This window comes from Prunus mume, linkage group LG5, assembly GCF_029339155.1.
Source record: "Prunus mume cultivar Tortuosa linkage group LG5, ASM2933915v1, whole genome shotgun sequence".
Lineage (NCBI taxonomy): Eukaryota > Viridiplantae > Streptophyta > Magnoliopsida > Rosales > Rosaceae > Prunus > Prunus mume.
This window is the reverse complement of record NC_142702.1, coordinates 29,758,046-29,778,604: the sequence shown is the minus strand read 5'-3', so window position 1 is coordinate 29,778,604 and position 20,559 is coordinate 29,758,046. Positions and strand designations below refer to the sequence as shown.

General features: G+C 38.0%; 3 protein-coding genes and 1 non-coding gene across 6 annotated transcripts; 3 read left to right on the top strand and 1 right to left on the bottom strand.

Moving 5' to 3' along the window:
- Window positions 1-383: 383 nt before the first annotated feature.
- On the bottom strand, window positions 384-4,335 carry LOC103333607 (3'-5' exonuclease domain-containing protein). The gene is made up of 8 exons (XM_008236475.3): window positions 3,789-4,335; window positions 3,199-3,330; window positions 2,913-3,036; window positions 2,375-2,808; window positions 2,076-2,152; window positions 1,840-1,975; window positions 1,141-1,344; window positions 384-654 (listed from the first exon to the last, which is right to left on the bottom strand). The coding sequence occupies exons 1-8, from the start codon at window positions 4,176-4,178 to the stop codon at window positions 595-597; spliced, it is 1,557 nt and encodes a 518-aa protein (XP_008234697.2). The 5' UTR covers window positions 4,179-4,335; the 3' UTR covers window positions 384-594.
- Window positions 4,336-6,676: 2,341 nt separating this feature from the next.
- On the top strand, window positions 6,677-10,085 carry ATXR6 (TRITHORAX-RELATED PROTEIN 6). Its single transcript, XM_008236476.3, has 7 exons — window positions 6,677-6,975; window positions 7,239-7,744; window positions 8,005-8,085; window positions 8,228-8,457; window positions 9,120-9,220; window positions 9,307-9,519; window positions 9,636-10,085. The coding sequence occupies exons 2-7, from the start codon at window positions 7,474-7,476 to the stop codon at window positions 9,793-9,795; spliced, it is 1,056 nt and encodes a 351-aa protein (XP_008234698.1). The 5' UTR covers window positions 6,677-6,975; window positions 7,239-7,473; the 3' UTR covers window positions 9,796-10,085.
- Window positions 10,086-10,511: 426 nt separating this feature from the next.
- On the top strand, window positions 10,512-10,583 carry TRNAW-CCA (transfer RNA tryptophan (anticodon CCA)). The gene has a single exon. It is a non-coding gene; the product is annotated as a tRNA-Trp (tRNA).
- Window positions 10,584-15,552: 4,969 nt separating this feature from the next.
- On the top strand, window positions 15,553-20,231 carry LOC103333609 (Transducin/WD40 repeat-like superfamily protein). Of its 3 annotated transcripts, XR_514221.2 has the most exons (9): window positions 15,553-15,682; window positions 16,037-17,304; window positions 17,413-17,503; window positions 17,619-17,776; window positions 17,874-17,925; window positions 18,217-18,296; window positions 18,423-18,516; window positions 18,730-19,617; window positions 19,746-20,231. XR_514221.2 is itself a non-coding variant. In XM_089052833.1 (8 exons), exons 2-8 carry the CDS (start codon window positions 16,153-16,155, stop codon window positions 19,263-19,265), a joined length of 2,163 nt encoding a protein of 720 aa, XP_088908959.1. In that variant the 5' UTR covers window positions 15,553-15,670; window positions 16,037-16,152; the 3' UTR covers window positions 19,266-20,231. The 3 variants fall into 3 exon arrangements, 2 of the variants coding, with proteins under 2 accessions (XP_088908959.1, XP_008234700.2); XM_089052833.1 differs by having other exon boundaries at window positions 15,553-15,670; window positions 18,730-20,231; XM_008236478.2 differs by having other exon boundaries at window positions 18,730-20,231.
- Window positions 20,232-20,559: the final 328 nt, after the last annotated feature.

Below are 20,559 nucleotides of genomic sequence, written 5' to 3'. Positions count from 1 at the left end.
TTAAAAGCCGTTAACTCAGGAGCATTTGTCCCCTACTTTCATTTAAGCATCCAACAAAATCTCAAATTTAGCAGCAGCTATACTTTTTCTTCATCAAGCTGACTTCTATCTATTGTGGGGCATGAGTGAATATTTTGCGGCATGTGACAGGCTGAAACTACAGGGAGGGAAAAGGAAGACAATTGATAAAAATATATTTGAACATACACAAGTGGAAGGCATGCGCGTTGCTCTACCCCCTCTCAACTTGAATCTGTCCTAATCTTTTCTATTCTTATTCTTCTAATTTTAGCCGACAGCGTTTCCGCAACAAAATGAAAGGTCCAACCAATTGGATGTGCATCATCATCAAATTCAAATCACCAAAACAGAGTTGGGGCATGTTTTGTTAGGCATTTATATGGATGACAACATATATTACTTCAAAACAGTTCAACATGAATATATCACCCCCAAAAATTATAAAAAACGTACAAGGGGAAGATATGAAAAAGTATGGGTGAGTGGCAACATATGGGCCACTGACAGACTAGTGCACAATGATTATCAACTTCAATTCACTCATTCAACTTGCAAACATCAATGAACTTCAATTTACTCATTCAACTTGCAAACATCAATGAACTTCTGGACTGCATTGTGGTATTGAGTTCCCTGTAACAACAAAAAATTATTTTTTAAGAACACTATTCAACAATGAATTGTCATACTATATCAAAACTCTTGACAGCGGTTTTCCGAAGAAATAAAGGACAACATATCAAATCATTTATAATTTGCTTAGCACATGAATTGAATATAATCTACAACTCAAAAGAGTTTACGGGGGAGAGAGAAACATAAATCTCTCTCATTGTAGGCCCAAGGATGGGCAATTAGCTCTGCTCAGATGACTGCAAGCCATCACACAGCCTCTCATTATCACCTGTCAATTATCAAATCTATTACCTTTAAACAAGATAATTTGGTTTAGTGTCCATGTGGTCCTTCCTTTGTAAACAATGGAAACGCGCATGTTGCTTTTCCAGGTTTTAATTAGAATGCAAACTGACCACACATGCAGCACCATATAGTGGAGAGTGACACAGAGACAGAGACAGAGACAGAGAGAGGGAGGAAGGAAAGGATTGATAAACATACCTCCCAGTAAAGTTGGTTGCAGTCCATACATTGCCAAAACTCTAGATTCTTATCAAACAAGCAGTTAGGAATTCTTTGAAAACCTTTCGCAGCTTCAACAGCCTCTTCAGTCGTCAAGGGCTTTTGAATAAATCTACCATTACATTTGGTGCATCTTGACATCAGCTGATCCTCACAAATTTTAAGCTGGAAAGTTTCAATGATCTGCAAGAATACACTTCAGAATCAGATTCAACCTGTTAACAAAAATTCAACGTTCTAATCGCTTCTTCAAATGTTATGATCTAGGAATATGTATCAGTATTACCTATGCACTTCCAAAACTAAACACAAACTAGGAGTCTAGGATGTCCCATTCAACATATCTATCACATCTTCATCAGATACTAACTCATCATAAATTCTTAAGTTTCTTTAGTTTTGTAATTTAAACTTTCTAAGCTAAACCCACCATGCTTATATTAATCATAATAAGTTGTCAAGATTAAAATATTCAATTACAGCCTCATTAAATCTAATGCTAGACTCTAGGTAGTGAGATCTTTATATAAGTTAACCTGAAGGACCATGAATCACTAGCAATGTTTTATGAATTTTTTAAATTAATGATTGCGAAATAGTGAAGTAGTTTCCAAACATGGTATGTATATGTAATTTGATTTATAAGGTACAGAATTTTCAAAATGAACACAGACATACCTCGAGTAGCTGTTCATTCTTGAGAAGATTCTTTACCCTATAGATTTGATTTTTTATTAGATAATCATGTCGCAGCAGCTTGGCATCCCGTGTCAACAGCACTCTCTTCTCTTTGTTTGCTTGTTCTATTAACGCCCTGCATAAAATGAAACCTCAATACAATCATTCAAAAGATGTTAAAACATATTCAAACTCTACGAGATATTTAACATATAAGAGCACAATCATCAGAATACCTGGGTCCAGGCTTTTTTGAATATGGGATTGCAGCATTGATCCCAACGCATCTTAAATGTTTAGCTAAGCCTTCAACCTGAATAAGCATGAGCAAGCAAGTATCACAATTCAGCAGCAGAAACTCTTTGATCTTAGAATAACTCTTAACTTATAGGGCAACAGAGAAAGAGGGGGATGGGGATGGGGAGTTCAATTGCCGATCACTCTTTTTCATGTGCAATCGGCATCAACCATGTAAGACAAAGAAAAAGTTAAATGAAAGAGCAAAGAAAACATAAACAGATAGGAAAAAACTTACCATCACGTCACAGAGAAACTTTGGGTGTCCATCACCGCCCAAGGTCAAATCCCATGGAGGTGGACCTTGCCAATCTTCAAAACTCTGTCCTTGCTTTTCTTTGCAAATCAAACCCACTGATGACCGCCTTTTTGATTTTCTTTTGCTAGTTCTGGCCCTTTTATCAGATTCTTTCAACAAAATTTCCTCCCCATATTTGTTTACAACCCTCACGAGTAACTCATCCATAGGCAACGTATTCCTAGGTCGCGTCCTCAAAGCCATTCCCTCTTCTGTAGCTATATTAGGATAAATATAAGAAGTGGTAGCTCGGACTATATCCAAAGCTTCACGGAATTTCATCCTTACAATTTTATTACATACATCAAGCTTCTCAAGAACCTCTTTCAACCCAAGATTCACGGTTGATTCAGTGGGACTGTGAATCAAGCTCCCTGCAATTTAGATTTCCAATAACTTTCCATAACTAACAGGATATAACAAAATACAAGGGTTGTATTTCAAAAAAGCAGTGTGTTAAATCTCTAGTATGACAGACCTTCCTTGATGGCCTTGGCTTGAAAGACATTAAATATTTCAAGTAAACACTGTGCATCAATAGCTGCATACGTTTTCTGCTCTTCTGTAAGAGGACGACATGACCAATCACTACATTGAAGTTCCTAAAGAAGAGATGTTACATTAACAAATTTTGATAGGAAGTAAGAACACCCATCCCATCACTCCCTCATGCAGTTAAAAGTCTAAAATTTTACATCGCATAGCAAAATAGGAACTTCACTTGGTACTCGAATGAACATAGCAAAGGTCTTGAGAAGCCAAACCTTTGAAAGAGAAATGCCTAGGATTTCTTTGCAGATAGTTGCTAAACTCTTGATATTCTTTGACGTCTTCCTTCCAGGTTGACTGTGCTGCAGATGATGGTATATGCTCGTAATATCCATAAAGGGTTCCACCTGTTCACCATAATTTGTGAACTTTAAACAGAATCCTCTTATGAAAATATCAACTGAGCCTCTACGAAACAAGCCCTCTACGAGGCCATATCCTCAACATCTCACAGAAACAGAGTACTCTACGCCATAAATAAATCAGTTTGAGAATTATAACTTAGCCTTCACCAATCCAAACCCAGGTTACAATTCCGCATAAGTTCAAGTTACTAGATTGTGAGCAATAAGGGAAGTTAAGGTCATGTTTGATTAAAATTTCTCAATTACTTTACTGCCATATTAATCATTTCTATCACCCAAGCAAAAGCTTGTGATTATTTTCATTCATGGGCAAAAGTTGTGAAATGAATAAAACAGAGGCATATATAAAAAGAAAATTGCTTGATGTTAAACTTTCCCTTCATTTCCCGCATTTTTCCAGCAAGCTAGCAGTCCATGACTGATAAATTTAAAGCTCTTACCTTGTCAAACCCTTGTTCACATCCTTGTGAGCTGAAAGTGGAAGACAAGTATATTAAATCCTGCTTAAATCTAAAACCCAGTTTCAGAATGTCGGGGGAAACAAATGCGTCTCTAAGTAATTCCCAGATTGAAGGTAGAGGAATGGAGGACAAGTCGAGCAGGAAAACGACTGAGTCATCTGACTCGCCCGAGTCACTGCTGAGTTGACAGGCGAGTTGGAGGAGAGAGACTGTTGGGAAAGACGACTGGGGGGTGCGGATGGGCTTCCACTCGGCATCGAGCGCAATGATTCTGGAACGCGTCAGAAACTGAGTTAAATCTGTGAACTCGGGAGAATCGGTGGATGAAACTAGGTGGATTTTGAGGGGCCTTGGATATCGGGGATCCATGGAAAAAGTTGAGCTAGTTTCCTCCCTCGCAATTTGACGGAGGTTGGGTTTTTCCTGGGTCAGGCCCTTTTTGTCCCGGGCATGGGCATGGGGATCAAGCGAACTATTAAGTAAGCTCTATGTTTTTTTGTTTCCCTTGCTAAATGCACCCACTGATCGAATTTTTCAATATTTAGAAGAAAAACAATCAAGAACTAGTTGATCATCCAATCATGGATTTTTCTTTTATCTCGACGGTGTATTAAAAAGTAAAATAAGATTGATTCAAAATTATGACAACCCGCAAAGTATAAGGGAAATTTTCGAATAAGGAAAATAGGAAGCAAAATTATATGCACTTTAGTCTCCATTGATTTTTTGATAGAAGCTCAAGTCATATACACTGTAAGGGACAATAAGCATACTAATGATAGAATCCCATACTATCCTCAACATGTACACGCATATAGCATAAATAGTTATTTATTTGGGGCCAATTCAATTTGTACAAATTAATCGATCCCTAATTACATTATAATCACCAACTTATAAATTGATTAACAAACTAACCAATATTGACGCGCAAAATAAACTGTTGTCTAACTACTAATATAATAACCGGCTAACTACTAATCAACAAGTGATCATAGTGTTGAGGCCCAAAAAATCCACGCTTCGGCCCAAATAAATTCTCGGCCCAATACGATACTTTATCGAGAAGAAACCCGATTTGGGCACACGAAAGTTTATCATATGCGCTTGCACACATGTCATGCCAAGCAACACGCCATGCCAAGTAAGGAATTATTCTGCACATAATCACGCCACAAGCTTAAGTGGGCCTAAGCCACGCAAGATGCCTGGGGCTTGCTTGAGTAGGTTGTGGTATGAATGGTAATAAGTTGTCATGATGCCCATTGATGAGCCGAGAAATAGAGGTTCTCGGTTGCTTGGGAGCCTCGGAACCCAAGCATATTTCTTAACCCCAAACATGTGGGTGAGCACAAAGAGAAAATATCACAACCAAAATAGCCTATTGACTCAACCAAAAAGCCCAACACCTCAAGCCAAACTTTGGTGAAGTTGGCCCATTTATTTGATAAGTCAATCTATTGTTCTAGAAGGCCCACATAAATAAAATAAAGACCTGCAAAACCATCAACACCCAGTTGAAAATAAAAGCCACGTTGAAAGCCAAAATATCTGCTGGAAAGCTCCATCACATGGGAGGAACAAGTTTCAAGCAAAAACTTCCAAATGACCAAGGGATATTGAAGCGCATATCACCCTTTGAACCAGCATGCATACTCATTTCTTTCCCTCATCAGACCTAGCCTTGAAAGAGGGAAGGAAAAAAGAAAGGCAGATGGCAGAAAATGGAAGTTCCCACTGAAGCAGCTGCAGGAAAAGGCCTAAAGCTCCCAAAATCCCTGATTTTGTGCAAATGGGCAGAAGAAATTTCACCAAAATAGGATGATTGAAAGGATGGGGGGAGAAAGAAAGGGAAAGACTTGGCCAGATGGGATAGAAGCCATTAGGGTTTCTTGGAAAAAGATGACTTTCAGTAACTATAAATAGGGCCTCTTCTACCCAACAAGCATCAACTACATCAGAGAGCAAGCTTCATCTCTTACTCCAAAAACCCAGCAATTTTGTACTCAGCTCATCATTTTCCCTTAGTTTTCCCTATTGGCAAGTCTGTTCTAATACTTGTGAGTCTCTGTCAAGCTGCCGGAAAAACACTCAAGCTACATTTTTCTCTCTTTTTCCTCATGCTCAACCAAACCTCTCTACAAAATCCTTTCTCTCCAACCTTAATACCCCATCTTTCCCCTAGGAACACTTAGTTTTCTCTTCAGTGCTAAACTCATGACAATTTTGCTCACATGCCACAAGCTTCTCATGCCAAACCAAGAATTTATATGTAAGTTGGTGTTATTTTCGTTGGTGAAGGTAACCAAGGTGTTTCCTAATGCATCTCTGTCCTTTCGAAGCATTCTTGGGGCTTGATCTTTGAACTCAGACTCAAGGGGCAATTTCTTACATTTTGCTCTTTACGGTAGCCTATGCCTGTAGTAGCTGCCGGAAGAAAAAAGCCTCTACACATAGCTATACATCGCACGTGGATTAATTATCAAATATCGGTGACAATATGGTAATAATAGAGATAACAGTAATGATGACGATATGGTATGCAATTTTTTTCCTCAAAATTCTCACTCTCACATAATTTTAGAAATAATAACTATTTAGATGAAATATAGAATATATATATATATTTTATGTAAGGAATTTATATATTTTTGTTATGTAATATTTTTATTACTTAAAATTAGGCTCAATAAATTGACCAAGTACAATTATTTCAAGGGTTACTACTACTAGTACTCGGAATAGAGGTAGGAAGGAAGTAGGAGATGGGAGTCGCCACGTAGGCTACATTTCCACGGTCATTGGTCACTGTAGGCTACAAACACAAACTTCACAAGAGTAAATTCCCTTTTCTATTTTCATTTTCCAGACCCTTCGGTTCGAACCCAATTCGGGTACTCTCGTCGGCCTTGGGCCGCCGCATTTCCACCACAACCTCTCTCACTCACATCACACTTCGCTCTCATCCAATCTCTAAACTACCCTATCTCTCTCTCTCTCTCTCTCTCTCTCTCTCAATATCGGCTCCTGCATTTTATTTATTTGGCGGAGAAATTTATTATCTTGGCGGCAGGCAGATAGAATAGATCGGAAATGGAGAAATCTTCCAAGAGCTGCCGCAATGGATTCGAAGACGATGTCGATGAGCCCTCATTGAGGATTTGAGGTATCTCTCCCCTCTCTCTCTCTCAGCTTAGATTGCCTTGGTTTTTTATTTTTAATTTATGTGAAAATATGAAGAGTTTTTTAAATATTAATTGGGGTTCGCTAAAGGTAAGCACAAAATTGTATAATTGTATTTGCAAAAAAAAAAAAAAAAAAAAAAAAAATTAATTGGAATAAAGAAAATAAAGGGGAAATTGCTGTAAAGGCGTAGTTTTTTTTCCTTTAATATTTGGGTCACTTAGTTATGGGTTTAAATATTTTCAGCCCAAGCCCAACCCCGCACATGCTTATTGGACTAGACCCAACCCGGCCCATCAGGAAACAGTGGCGCCAAATAATTAACGAAACGACCCAAGGTGGCGCCAACATCATTTCCCGCGAACCGAAATTAGCGCGCGAAATGCGCCCCATTGGTTAAATAGGCACAACAACATCGCAGGAACCAAATCCGTAAAGGCCGAAAAAAAAAAAAGAGAAGTCAGACAGCAAGAATTAAGATATGGTGGTGCTGGGGAGAAGAACTCAAGCCCCCAAGCCTCTTTCTCGTTCTCAAATAGTCGACGATGACTCTGATAGTGCTTCGGATTCTGAATACGGCGACGTTTCCTGCGAGGAGTGTGGGTCAGGTGAATCTCCGGCCGAGCTGCTTCTGTGCGACGGCTGTAACTGTAACAGAGGGTACCATTTGTTTTGCCTGAGACCCATCCTTGTTCACGTGCCTAAAGGAAAGTGGTTTGGCCCTTGTTGCTCCAAGAACAAAAAGCCCAAGTGTACGTTCCTGGTTGATATTTTTTCCCATTTTCGGTATTTATTCTGTCCAGATTCATTAGCTAACTACTGGGGTTTTTGTTGAACTAAATTTTATGGGTGATTTGAATGTGGGATTGTGGGTAGGCTTATACTCCAATTGTATTTCTTTTTTATTATTTGGGTTTTCAATTTAACCTGCTTGATTTGTTTGGAGGCTGAAATGCTCAGATTTGATTGATTCTTCTATTGATTCAATTGCCTTTCTCGTTGTGTGCTACAGCTTTCCCTCTCCATCAGACCAAAATTAGTGATTTTTTTCGGATTAAGAGGTCTGCGGACTCACTCCAGAAGATAAATCAAGGTAAACGCCAGTGAAAAACAGTTTATTAGGATGCATATTCATTTTTTATTTATGGAATCCTCGAAGGGTTTATTTCTTTATATGTCTATGCTGGTTTATAACTGGGTACATCTTGGTCCTGTATATTTTGTTACTTTTATAGATAACCGAAAGAGGCGAAGGCGGGCAAGCAGCCTGGTGATGTCCAAAAAGAAAAGGAGATTATTGCCCTTTAGTCCCACCGAGGATCATACAAGGAGAATGCAACAAATGGCGTCACTAGCAACAGCATTGACTGCCACTGGGACTAAGTTCAGTAATGAGCTTACTTATAGGCCTAGAATGGCACCCAGGTCGGCCAATTGTGCAGTTCTTGAGCAAGGAGGAATGCAGGTATGTTGTAAACAGTGACCTCTCCAATAATAATGTTTCAATTCACGTGTGGATGTCTTCTTGTTGGTTGGGCTAATAGAATACAGTGAATTCTCTCTCTAACCAATTAGGACAGGTGTAGAATTCACTGTGTTGGTGGATTTGAACTGAATTGCTGGGATTGAGACTATGTTAGTTTCAATAGCGTATATTTATGTTCTGAAATATGGTCTTCTGCTGATTTAATTGTGCTGAAATTCTGCCTCAACTGCCCTTTTATTGTGAAGTTCCTTATAAGTTAAAAAAACATGTGGACAGTGTCCAGAGCTCTGCATGAGGTCTCAATGTTACTTAACCAGGGAATGATAAAAATTTCAGAGTATGTGTCAACAAAAGCTCAGTATCATGATAGAAGATTGCATTTTAACCACTGGGATTGACTGAACATTAGCACTTGCAAGCATGACTCCGGAAACAGCATGCCTTTTGTTATTTTCATGTATCCGTAAGTTACATCTAGAGATTGATGTTATATGTTTAGACATATCCTGATTATTCTGGTAGAGAAGTCCTACTATATGATATTTGATTTTCTGAATTTGAGGGGTGATCCAAAAAGTACATTTGTCTTATGGCTTGCATTGACAATGGCATAACTGATTATCTCAATACTGTCTTTGCAGGTTTTGTCGAAAGAAGATATTGAAACTTTGAATTTGTGCAAAAGCATGATGGATAGAGGAGAATGTCCACCCCTCATGGTTGTTTTTGATCCCCAGGAGGGGTGAGTTTATGAAAAAAACAAATATTTTCTCTTGGTGGTTGATACAGTTGAGTCCCTGATTCAGTATAGTTACTTGATTTTCACAGGTTCACAGTAGAGGCTGATAAATTTATCAGGGATTTGACAATAATTACAGAATATGCTGGAGATGTAGATTACTTGAAGAACCGTGAAAATGATGATGGGGATAGCATGATGACATTGCTTTCAGCTGCTAACCCTTCAAAAAGCCTTCTCATTTGTCCTGACAAGCATGGTAACATTGCCCGCTTCGTCAATGGCATCAACAATCACACACCGTAAGCTCACCTCCATTCCGAAGTTTTATATTCTGCCTTCTGTATGTATATTACTTCCAACCTTGTCTCGCTGGCCACTTTGCCAATATAATCTAAGTTACTGAAATTTGGTGCAGGGATGGGAGAAAGAAGCAGAACCTAAAATGTGTAAGATATGATGTCAATGGTGAGAGTCGGGTTTTACTGATTGCAAACAGAGACATACCAAAAGGGGAGCGATTGTATTATGATTACAATGGATATGAGAATGAATATCCAACCGAGCATTTTGTCTAGCCCATTTTAAGTTATTCAACACCCACTCACCTTCACCATAGCTAAATCAAGCTTTTTCTTTTTTGCCAACAAGCTAAATTAAGCTTACGGGGCCGCTAACAGGCTAATTGTATACTCATGACTGTTTTTTTTGGACCACAATTTTGGGTTTATTTAAATTCAAAGTTCTGAAATGAGAAACTTGAAAAGGAAATGTGAGCGAGTGCCTTCGTTTAAAATGGCAACGCAGACATATCAGTCAATTTTTGGATAATAATAATATGGTGGCTTGAATCTTGAAGGTTTGAAAATGGCCTAAACTGTGCATCGATTTTTACAAGGTTGACTTCTCGTACCTACTACTCTACAATCATACTACCCAGAGAAAAAAAAAATCATGCATGTTGCCTTGGAAATAAGTAAGTATCATGTGTTTATTTTGATATATACTTCTTTAATTGAACACTTTTTTTATTGAGAGGGGCGATAGCATATTAAACTCACGCGCACAACACAGATGTTAGGAATCGAAATTAGAACCTTTTGTGGAAAAGCAATTGCTCCAAATTGCCACATGGGCTCAGGAAGTGTAGGCCTAATGGCCTAAAGCCCATTTTACATCATTGCTCATTAATAAATAATTCCAGCAAGGTGTAAGCCCATAGTTGGTAGGTTAAAATACCAAAAAGTCCATGCCGTACAGTTTATATAGCACTACGCAGCTACAACATATCATCGGATCCGTGGCGCAATGGTAGCGCGTCTGACTCCAGATCAGAAGGTTGCGTGTTCGATTCACGTCGGGTTCAATTTTTTCTTTTTCTTCCTTTATTTATTTTTTATTTTTGAAAGAATCCGAGACAAAATGCTTTCCCGTAATATCAAGCAGTCCATTTGGAGAAGAGAAGACAGAGATCTGAAAAGTTGAAAATGGCTATTGGCATCCTCAACACAACCCAAGGCAATTAAGCAAGTAAATGATTATGGTGGTTGAGAGAGAGAGAGAGTGTGTGAAGAAATTCATGAGGCCGCAGAGCCATGACATGAACACAGCAGGCTTGGCAGCTTCAGGACTGCCAGCCCAAACAGCACACACTTGCCTCGCATTTGTTAATCAAGTTTAAGAGGACCACTTCTTCTCTGCTTCAGAAAAAGAAGAAGAAGAGTTGTTTGTAGCTAGACTAGGGTGGTCCAAAATCAGGAGCTACCGTAACCCACAGCACGTACAGCAGTAGCAGCTGGCAAAAGAGGCAGAGAGAAGGTAGTTGCCTAAGGCTTTCTGCTGCTGCCATCCCCACAATTGTGGTCCTATGTACACAACACATTCACTAATTTTGTTGCTACAAATTAGTGCGACTGCTACCATCAGATTTTGCTTCAGATACAGCTAGTACCCTCAAAACTGTGGTCCTATCAGAACTATATATATGAACTGAGTTTTGTGTACTTATATATATTTGCTGTTAATTACAAGGTCCAGCCAACAGGTAGAATCTGCTACCAGAGATTTTCCACCAGAGCTTCAATCCCGAGATGAAGGATTTAAAGCTTTTTCATGTGCTCAGCAGAAGAATTGATCATAATGGTTATTGGACTATAGTTGTGCTAGGGTTAGTGGAATTCTGACCATTCATCTATGTAAACTTCATCAGCATCTTATCGATAGTCATAAATCACCCACACGTCATCGTCAAGATAATTTTATATGTGTAACAAGACAAAAAATCAAATTACTAGAAAGTTATACGTGCTGTAGATTAACAGTTTAATTGATTAACTTTGCCTGCATGATGAAAAACATATAGAATCATCATCGTTGCATTTGGCAAATATATATAGTCTGATGGTTTTTGGACCATCCAAGTTGTGACTTGTCCTTAGATTTGTTACTTTTCGTTCCCAAACAAAAATGTGGGTAAAATAATGGAGGGGAAAAGTGTAAAGGAGGCATGCCCTAAAGACAAAGTGGGTACCCATCCTAGAAATTAACAATACACAATATTAATTATGCATAGAAATGGAACCACTCGAAGTCGTAGACCCCCACCAGCAGCCTGTTTGGTGGAAAACCATGCATTCATCTAATTCTATTTCTATCTACAAATTATAATAGTACATACAATACTCAGTTTTCAAAATCCAAAAGCCGTGGTACAAGTAGCTACTATGAATGGTCAAGCTCTTGCAACATCGCACTTGTGACTTGTAGAATTGTAGTTTTCGCTACACGTTTTTCGTGCTTTTCATTTCTTGAAAGATAAGCCTGAAAGAAAGGGCTCTTGGCTCCTGCATGCATCTGTAATTTGAATGTTGTGCTCTTATATCAAAAGTCAACTAATTCATCATATCGAACGAAGCCCAACAAACAAGTATTCCATGCATCTGCCCTACTCGTCCATATCATATATACTCACATGATGCAGCCGCATTAACCAGTTGATTACCAAATAGAAACTCATGAAGATAATATCATGATTATGGAACCAAATTAAGTTGATTACCAAATACAAACTTAACTTTTTTTCCGGCTCAAGTAAGCATTTCTGTCATTAATTAATTAGCTCAAACGTACTTGCAATGTATCTATAACAAGAGATGATGATGATCGAGTTTGTTTTTTTTTTCTTTTTCTGAGTGGAGATAAAAAGAAAGAAAGAAAGAAAGAGCCAAAGTTGTACATAGTATGAAGCCATTACTTAAAGGTCAGTCCATCAATTGTCGGGCGGACACACACACACATCAATGATTCAATGCTTGACGAGAAAAAAAGAAATCAACAACATATATAATATATCTGTTGTTTAATCTATGTCGGCATGCCAATTTATGGAGTAATATAAGGCACTCTGCATGTGCCTTTTTTTAATTATAAGTGCGCACACGTTGCCACGCGCCCATAATTTGCCATGCATGCATGCATACTTACCAAATTCTTGATAAAATGATGGTATGGGAATGAGAGGGTCAACCGTTAAGAGAATCACAAATTACAAGGCAAACCACCATGCGATATCATGGGAAATCTTTCTCGATCAAATGCTTAATTTGTTGATTAACCAATACATTAATTAATTAATTGGCAATTTGGCTCTTGGATTTACAACTCATATCCTAAAATTGCAGGTTTTTTATTTTATAAATATATTTATTTGTTATATTTGAGTTGTAAACTTTGTACTATTGGGTTGGCTACCCAATAATTAAAACCCAGATTTTGATTGTTGTTGCTGGTACACCAACTTTATTATTTGTGAGTTGTGCATTATGCGCCACGTGACATTTTTGGTTGTCAAATTCCCAAATTTTCTTTATGCGATTGCCGTTGCCGTGCATATATGCAAGGAATGTTTTCGTCTAATTCAACACTTTGTGCTTATATTCTCAATAATAGAGAATATGTCGTCATGTAGAGGCAACTATTTGCTCATGCATGATGCATGTTACTTGGTATCAATGTACCCTTTTCTTGATTCGAGCAGCGAGAAAGATTGGGCATTAACAAACGCCATTTGCCTAATATATTATTACCAAACAAACAGAAATGGAACCACCCACAGAATATTATTGTGTGCAGTAAGCTGTCAATCAACGAGAGCGTTTTAACTTTTAACCCAAAAAGAAAAGATATAAAAGAAAGGTTAGTTTAAGTTTACGTGTTTCACTTCACTTTATTATGCAGAAAAAGAAAAGCAAGACTGTCTGCATGTTTCTGTCTTGGGTGTCAAGTGTGACTTTTGCAGATCACCATCACAGAAAAGAAAAAACACAGAGTTACCATTTGTTTAAGTTTTCTATAATAACGACATTAATCACCCTTAATTATTATTATTCTTGGCTTTTACTTGCGTACTTTTGCTGCAGGCAGCCTTTGCTTAATTATAAATTTATAATTGAAACAAGCTCCCTTCTTGCGCGTTAATTAAGACAGCAATGACAGTCAGTCGGAAAATTGATGATATCAATGCAAACAAAACAAAACAAAACAAAGGGTGGCTGGGTGGCTGGGTGGCCGGCTACCTAGCTCTCTCTCAATCTCTCAACCTCTCAACCTCTCAACTACTAGCTAGCTAGCTCTCTCTGCCAATGGCATGAGAGACGAGACACAACATCAAAGAGTTTTTAAGCAAACTGCCCGGTTCAACGGAAACAAGCCGACTTTTACTTTTTTGACTTTTTAAGCCTTTGTATGGCTCTAATGGTGACATTAACCTAATCAGAACCCACCTAATTACTACTAATTCACTTTCTTTGTCATTTTACAATCATGATGCTGTTTTATGTTATGAATTTACTTTTTGACTTTTAAATCTCCCCTAATTACTATTGCTATCATTTGAATGCAGGAATGAATGAATAATTCCAACATTAATCTCGTCAAATTGTCTTAAAACACTTGAAAACCCGGACACAAAACATTTTCATGGTGGATGGAGGGATTTTCCTGGAACCCATGCATAACCCATGCCCTAAGCTACAGGTGACATCCAGGATCCAGCTTTCACCTGTCGCTGAGTCTAAATGGGCAATAGCTGGAATGCCCATGCCCATTTCCCATTGCCCTGCTATGGTAATTTCAGTTTGGAATTTCTTAAGTAAACTTTTTGTTTAATAATTCTGATTTATTATTGTCACATTTATATGATGTCACCATGGGAAATAATAATAACAACAACATGAGGGTCATGTTTGACCATTAACATGCAATCCTTCATTGGACGGTCATAATTTTCGCTATTTGATGCTCATTTATATATAAGATTTTCCCTTTTAAAAGCAAAGTCATCCATTCTTCAATTAGAATTCCAAGTCAAACAATTTGGCATTGACCGCCTCTTCAAGTGGAAAGTGAATTGGTGCTATAAGTATATTCATATAGAATGAAATATTAAAAGTAAGACTAAGATCCATCCACCGCTTCCCTTTGCTAATATAATCAAACAACTATATAAATCATGTCAACATCAATGGCGCATTTTTGTTAATGCACATGAAGACGAAGGTCGGTCATCACATAAATAATTCAGAAGGAAATTTGTAAGATTAAACTTTAGGAAATGGCTTCTTATTAAGTATATATTCACTTCATTTTTATAAGTGTAAATCTTTAAAACTGTCGAGATTATGCATGATTTTTTAAATATAAGCGATAATCAACGTTATATATGTTTATAATGCATAAAAATATGTGATTGCAATATAAAAAGATCTTAAATAAGGTTTATGATTTGAAAATTTCAGCATTGGTGTCTTACATAAGTAGTCTATTAGTGCGTGTTAACGTGATTACAAGAACAACAAAAGCAATAATTTTTTATTCCGAAGTAACTTATGAAAATCTTACACCTTATATTTTCATTTATTGCGAAATATTGCTTATTTAACTCATTTTCTTAACCTCCCATGTCTCCGATTGTCATTTACTTTTATTTCTTATACGAAAATTGGAGTCTAAAATCTCGGCTCATTTGTTTTTGGTCGGAAAAATCTCATTAAAGTACTCGAAACATTTAATTTCATTAAAGTAAAAAAAGAAAAAAGAGAGGAAATTACCATTTTATTTTGTAGACAGAGATACAGCGAGAGTGAGAGGGAGAGAGAGAGAGAGAGCAAACACGACACAAGCACATCCTACTCTCGAAATCTCGTTTCTCGGGCCATCGTTCACGAATATCAAGGAACTCGTGCCTTTTCCGGTTTTACCCCTGGCTATTTGGCTACTTTTTGTTGTTGTTGCTGAAATAAATACTAAATTGCTTATTATTTTATTTTCGCATTTCTCTGTAGAGTGCTTCTTTGCTTCCTCGAGAGAGCGAGTTCCGGAAGCTCCAAATTTGTATGGCTGCTTCGATCTATGCCCTCTTCAGTTGCAAAGGAATCTCATAGACACGAAACTCATGTAATCAAAATTGTATGTTTGTTTCATCCATTATTTCTGTCGTTCATATTTTTATGGTTCATTTATTCAATTGTAATCATATGATCATCAAATTCTGCCAATGGGGTTTTCTCTGTGTGCCGAGAAGTGTTTTTGGAAAATTTTGGTTCATTGCAATTTTCATTTGTGGCTCCGTTTGCATAATAAATTGTGATTTTTTTAATTGTGGTGGAAGACCAGGTTCAATGGGTGTGGATTGGGATCCATGTTGGATCTCTTGGTTTTTGTTTTATTGATATTATTTCCATTCTTGTTTAATTTAACAAGTATTTCTGTTAAACTGATCTTGGATTCTGTGTTTTTTGTTTTTTTATTTTAATTTTGTAGTTACTCTTACTCAATAAGGTTGCTTGTCTGGAGGGGGATTGAATATTGGTACGTTGCCTGGGGCTTAAAATGTTGGTTTCTTGATGTGGAATCTCATGGGTTGAACTCAAAGAATAATGGGTAGCTTTAGTGAAGAAGAATATGGGTTTTTTGATGCCCAAGAGGATATTGCATCAACATCTGATGCAAGTTCTGATAACATTGAGGTATTTGATTCAACTTCTTCCTTCATCAATTGGGTTCCACCTAGTTTACCATATGAGGTTTGGGTTCAAAGCCCCGGAAGTGTTAAGGAGCGTAGGGTTAAGTTTCTGGAGTGGATGGGACTGAGTTCAGATCAGATTGTGAGAGAGACTTCACTAGACATATTTAGTGATGTTCCTGGGGAGGTTGAAAGAATTCGAGAGACTAGTGGGGCTGTGTTGAGAACCTCACGTTTTGAAGATGAGTTTTGTTTCAGTCGGTCTTCTATGTCATGCTGGCGTAATGGCTACTCCAATTCCTCAATTGAGTTGGGTTCAAAGGATAATTCTGCATGTAGAGGTGGAAATCCAGGTATGATATTGGAGTGTAATGCAGATGAACTGGGGCAGGATGGTAAAGTAAGTGAAGGTCAAGAAGTGGCTGAAGAGTCTGAGCGCACTTCTTGTTCATCATCTTCCTTGTCTCTACAATTGATGGAAAATCAAGTGGAGGAGGTGCACAATAGAGCTGGGATACTGAAGAGAGTTAAGAAGGTGTGGTTGAGTAGGTTACGGTCCATGTCATGCCTTGTTGATAGGCAAGGGGAGGCTGATAAATTGACAGACAATGAAAATGATGCAATTGTGGGGCACAGGGCTCAGAGAGTTAAAGTTCGCCATTGCAGGAAGCGATTGAAGGAACTTTCAGCTCTTTACATGGGGCAAGATATCCAGGCTCATGAGGGTGCGATTTTGGCAATGAAATTCAGTCCTGATGGACAATACCTAGCAAGTGCCGGTGAAGATGGGATTGTGCGAGTCTGGAACGTGGTGGAGGATGAGAGATCTAATGAACATGACATTCCAGAAATAGATCCATCCTGCATTTACTTCACAGTGAATCATCTCTCTGAACTAAATCCACTATTTGCAGATAAGGATAAAAAATCAGGGAGCCTTAGGAAAACACCGGATTCAGCTTGTGTTATTTTCCCTCCTAAAGTCTTTCGGATATTGGAGAAACCATTGCATGAATTTCATGGGCATGATGGTGATATATTGGATCTCTCTTGGTCAAGGAATAATGTAAGTGATTATTTGAATTGCAGCTAAATTTTAGGAATCTAAGAAAATATTGATCGTTTTTAGTGAAATATGGCAGAAATTTAATTTGGTATGTTGTTTTGGATGCAGTATCTTCTGTCGTCTTCTGTTGACAAAACTGTTCGTCTCTGGCAAGTGGGATGTGACCATTGCCTCAAAGTCTTTTCCCATAGTAATTATGGTGCGCTTCTGGCTAGTTTGTATGATTATATGAAAAAGCAAAGTTCTAGTATCTTCTGTTGTATTATATTGAATCTACCTCTTATAATTTTTCTTTATGTTATGGTGCTGTGCAGTGACCTGCGTTCAATTTAATCCTGTGGATGATAATTACTTCATCAGTGGTTCAATAGATGGCAAAGTACGCATTTGGGGAATTCCTTGCTGCCAAGTTGTTGATTGGAGTGATATAAGAGATATAGTTACTGCAGTGTGCTATCGCCCTGATGGGCAGGTTTGGTGATTTTCTTGCCCTTCCATTGTGTAGAAATGTTGATGTATGATCACATATAGATTAATGTTTATTTAAACACTATTGATTTCTTGTGCAGGGAGGAATTGTTGGCTCAATGACTGGCAATTGCAAATTTTATAATATATCAGGTGACCAGCATTCCTCACCCTCCTTCTGTTCGCCTCCTGTTCATAGGAACTGACTAGATGTCTGTGCTCAATTTAGATTTTTTTATGCTGGTTGAGTAATTTCATCATATTTAATTGCAATGTTTAAATTTCCAAACCCATTTTTGTGTAAATTTTTCAATACAAAATGCATACAATATCTCAAATTCTTTTCATGAGAGAATTGTTATACTTGTGTCACATTTTGACCTTCAAATCGATTGATTTTGGGGATGTTTGTACTGATGAAGTGGTTATGTTTTTCTGGGGCAGATAATCATTTGCAATTAGATGCTCAAATATGCTTGCATAGTAAAAAGAAGTCTCCCTGCAGAAAGATTACAGGCTTCCAGGTAGTTATGAGTTATGACTTTCTCTCAATGCTTTGTTTTCTTGTTTCTGTTTTGTTTTCCTTTTTATATCAATTAACCTTTTCATTTGGGACCTGAAATTCAATAATTGTATGTTATGTTACACAGTTTTTCCCACACAGTCCTAGCAAAGTGATGGTCACTTGTGCCGATTCACAAGTCAGAATTCTTCATGGTCTTAATGTGGTTGGCAAGTATGCAGGTATGCACATAACTATTTTTCGTTATAATAGTTTCTTGTTTTTCCAACAGTCTGATTTTCTAGAGGCAGTTCACTGTGCATATTGTAAGCAAATATAACGTAATTGTTAGTATGTATTAATACTCTTATGTCAAATATATGTTTGTGCGATTTTGAATTTGAAATTTATAGTTTTCTTTTTCATCTTCTAAGCCTTGTCTCTTGTACTTTCAGGACAACGTAATGCAGGAAACCAGACATCTGCTACCTTCACTTCAGATGGGAAACATATAGTTTCAGTTAGTGAGGATTCTAATGTATATATATGGAACTGCGGTAATCAGGAAGAACATGTTCTCTCTCAAGCAAAAAAGATCAGATCTTTTGAGCGCTTTTCCACCAATGTATCTATAGCAATACCTTGGTGTGGTTTCAAATGTGATTCCTTAGAAAATGAGAGCCAATTTCAGGCCATGGATGGGAAGTTACCAGGGACTCTGCCTTTCTCTTCACCTGCATGTTTTTCTCTCAGCCAGGATTCTTTCCTTGAGTCTATTCCCAAAGGATCTGCAACTTGGCCAGAGGAGAAGCTTCCAACTTCAAGCCCACTGGCAAAGCCATCTACTATGCACAGATCTGAGTACAAGTTTTTTAAAACTTCTTGTCAGAGCACATCCAGTTCTCATGCATGGGGCATGGTTATTGTGACTGCAGGCTGGGATGGACGGATCAGATCATTCCACAATTATGGTCTACCGGTGCCTGTTTGACACTATAGTGGCTTTCGGCATGGTTTTCAAAAGAGTTTTAGCTATCCCCCTTGCAGGACACTTTATGTGTAGTGCCCTCTTTGGCTCTTTGGCCTTTGGCATTGTTTTCAAAAGATGCAAATCTAATGGATTGATGAGTGACATTAAGTTTGGCAGCATCAACAGCCACAGCAGGCTCAGGTTGACAACTCTAGCAGGCATATGGAGGATAGATGAACTTGTGCATTTGGTTCTCCAATGGGACCCTTCTCAGATTTCAGAGGTGACTGACCATTTTATGTCATGACAAGTGGCTGCAATTCCATGGTTGTAGTGTGCAATCCAATTTGGAGTCAGCCAGCCAGTGGCCGAGGTTAGCTTGTCTAGATATTATAATTTCTAATCAATGTGGGATGTTTTTGGTCTGCCGGTCCACAAAATTAGATATAAGTCATTTGTTAGGAGAAGGCCAAATTGAGATATTATATCTATATAATGCAGGTGCCCGTGGGCCTTGTACAACTTCTTTTGTTCTCTATGATGGGATAGGGTATCCAGAGCTGGTGGCTGGAATTTGTTTGGGAAAAGAATGGTGGGGAACTTTCACCCTTCCACCATGGTGGCCGGTCAGAATGATTGAATTGTTTGTCTGCCATTTGTGGTCTGTCTCATGGTAGGGTCAGTGTGCTTTGGTTGGCAGTGGGAATGTGGAGGAAGCCATTTCCTCTGAGCCAGGGGCTGGAGACTGAGGCCACCACTCTTCCGGAGAAGACATTTATCTCTTAACGGGAATGATTGCGGCTCGTGTCCATGGAGGATGGGCACTCCCAACTTTGTATATTTACACTGTCAGTTTAGTCTAACATAACCTTAGATTAGACTCTGAGTGGTTAGGATTTTGTTAACCTTAACAGGAATAGGTTTTGAGATTCATATAAAAATGTAACTTCAATTTTCCTCTCATTTGTAAAGGAAATTTTTTCTGCATGCTCGTGCTTGAAACAAAATATGGCAATACAAACAATAGAAGTTGGACGTGGATACAAAAAAACCTCGAAATATTTGCATTGTTGGCATTGTGATGTGATGCTTTATACAATTCCTGTTTTTAGGCACGAATAAACTGTTGGGAGGATAAAAGCGCATGAAGCGAAAGAAAGATGAAAATAATGGGCATGTTTACAGGTAGAGAGGTTAGTCAATTAGGAGACAAGGAGAACATAGCATATGTCTAATTCTAATTATCGAGGGACATTCGTTAGTGGAAGCACTGGAAAGTGTAAAAGCGAAAGCGCCACAAACAAATTAATTTTAT